Source organism: Opisthorchis viverrini, assembly GCF_000715545.1.
Source record: "Opisthorchis viverrini unplaced genomic scaffold opera_v5_8, whole genome shotgun sequence".
In the NCBI taxonomy this organism is placed as follows: Eukaryota; Metazoa; Platyhelminthes; class Trematoda; order Opisthorchiida; family Opisthorchiidae; genus Opisthorchis; species Opisthorchis viverrini.
Genome location: NW_008751664.1, coordinates 1,845,021 through 1,846,720, shown reverse-complemented (window position 1 = coordinate 1,846,720; position 1,700 = coordinate 1,845,021). Strand labels below are relative to the sequence as shown.

The window sequence follows — 1,700 nt, the reverse complement described above, 5'->3', positions numbered from 1 at the left end:
TGGTAATGGCTTTCATACTTCGCTGCCAAGTCATTGTTTGACCGCCTCTGGCCCTCTTCCACCCTTCACGTGGTTGTGCGAAAAGAGCCCTTCGAGGAAGTTGGTCGACTGGCATACGCAACACGTGGCCAAGCCAGCGTAACCTATGCAGTGCGATCAGTTCATCTAACGAGGGTGAGTTGTTTCTCCCGAATACCATTCGACGTACTTCAGAATTGCTAATCCGGTGTTCCCACCAGATTCGGGCAATGCTCCGAAAACATCAATGATCAAACACTGGGTCTTTTGACGTCCTCGGCGCGCAGCTGCCAGGTTTCTGATCCATATAGTAATATGGAGCGCACCGCAGCATTATAAACTCGACCCTTGACATAGAAGCTGATGTCATACCTACGCCATAGGTGACGTCGCATCGCAAAAGCTGCTCTGGCCGTCCCAATCCGGATGGAAATTTCATCTTTCGTGAGACCACCGGGACTGATACAGCTGCCCAACAAATTTGTTATTTAGATTATTTAATATTGTTTGTAAAATGGCTTGAAAAATGCTAGAAATTCAAGACGAAGAGATCCTTTGAGTTTATTCCCGTTCAAGTGAGCTTGAGGGCTTTTTTGGCAGACACTACAGGTTACGTATGCATGGTCTAAATAATCAATTTCGTAAGTTTAGAAGGATTGCTGTACCTTGCCTCAGAGTCACAAATGAAGTACGAGCCTTCGGAATGAAGTGAGCTCAGACACACGTTTCGAAGAACGATGCTTATGAAATGAAACAACTGTACAGTGCTTCTCGGCTTTTCAGCATTTACGAGTTTCACCAACATGACGAAATATTTATTAAGCGTACTCAAATCTCACACACTTCCAACAAGGATCAGTCAAATTTCCCCATATAAACACCGATAAGGAAACAAGATGTACACATTAGTGGCATAGGCTGATGGGTCTTTCCACAATGGGTGATTCTCAGCGGCTGTTACCTAAGAATAATCGTCTCTGAGGAGTTGAGAGCACCTACTTTGATGTCTTTCATCAAGCCTGATCTAATCGCTGTTTGGGAGCGCCGAGCAACTGTGATGGTCGAAAGCACAGTATTGAATGGAGGTGGAATGTGAAGAAGCCGAATTACGGTGCTGATGATTGTTCTGTCGTCATAATATCACCGTTACGTGCAACCGGTTGTGATGTCTTTTTGGTCCACCAACCAATGATAATCTCTCATCAAAGGGTTTGCTTTCCTCAATCTGCCAAGGCTGTTATTGGACTGAAACTTCCTAAGGTCACAGTCGGCGACTTGAGTTTGCTTGCCATTGTGGGCTTTCTTCGTAATTACGACAATTTTGTGCGTAATACATGGCGTTGAGTGTTCATTCTCACCACTGATTTTCATACTTGACTCAGTATGACAGACTCTCTGTGCGTGATATGTGCGCCTTGAAGAGCATTTAGCATTGCTTGTCCTTTTTTCAGTTACTGGTCTATACACGCAAGTTTCCATACCAAACATTCTTATATACTTTGGAATTCATTTTGTCTGACCGGAACTGTTGGTAGCATGCTTTTGAATGAGATGCTTCCCTCCGTTTATTCAGTATTCTCCTGTATACACTTCCACGTCTATCGCTTGGATATACATTTCATATCTGCGACCGTGCGCTTAAAAATAAACAACGTTTATACATATGTGTATGCATATATTCA

At 43.6% G+C, this 1,700-nt stretch overlaps 1 protein-coding gene across 1 annotated transcript in view; it reads left to right on the top strand.

The window, feature by feature from the left end:
- T265_12638 (hypothetical protein) overlaps positions 1 to 174 on the top strand; it is a gene marked incomplete at both ends in the record, with an annotated part of 4,477 nt that extends 4,303 nt beyond the window's left edge. The window contains one exon of the mRNA XM_009164720.1: positions 31 to 174. Within this exon, the coding sequence (XP_009162984.1) occupies positions 31 to 174 (144 nt within the window). The remainder of the gene's footprint in view (positions 1 to 30) is intronic.
- Positions 175 to 1,700: the final 1,526 nt, after the last annotated feature.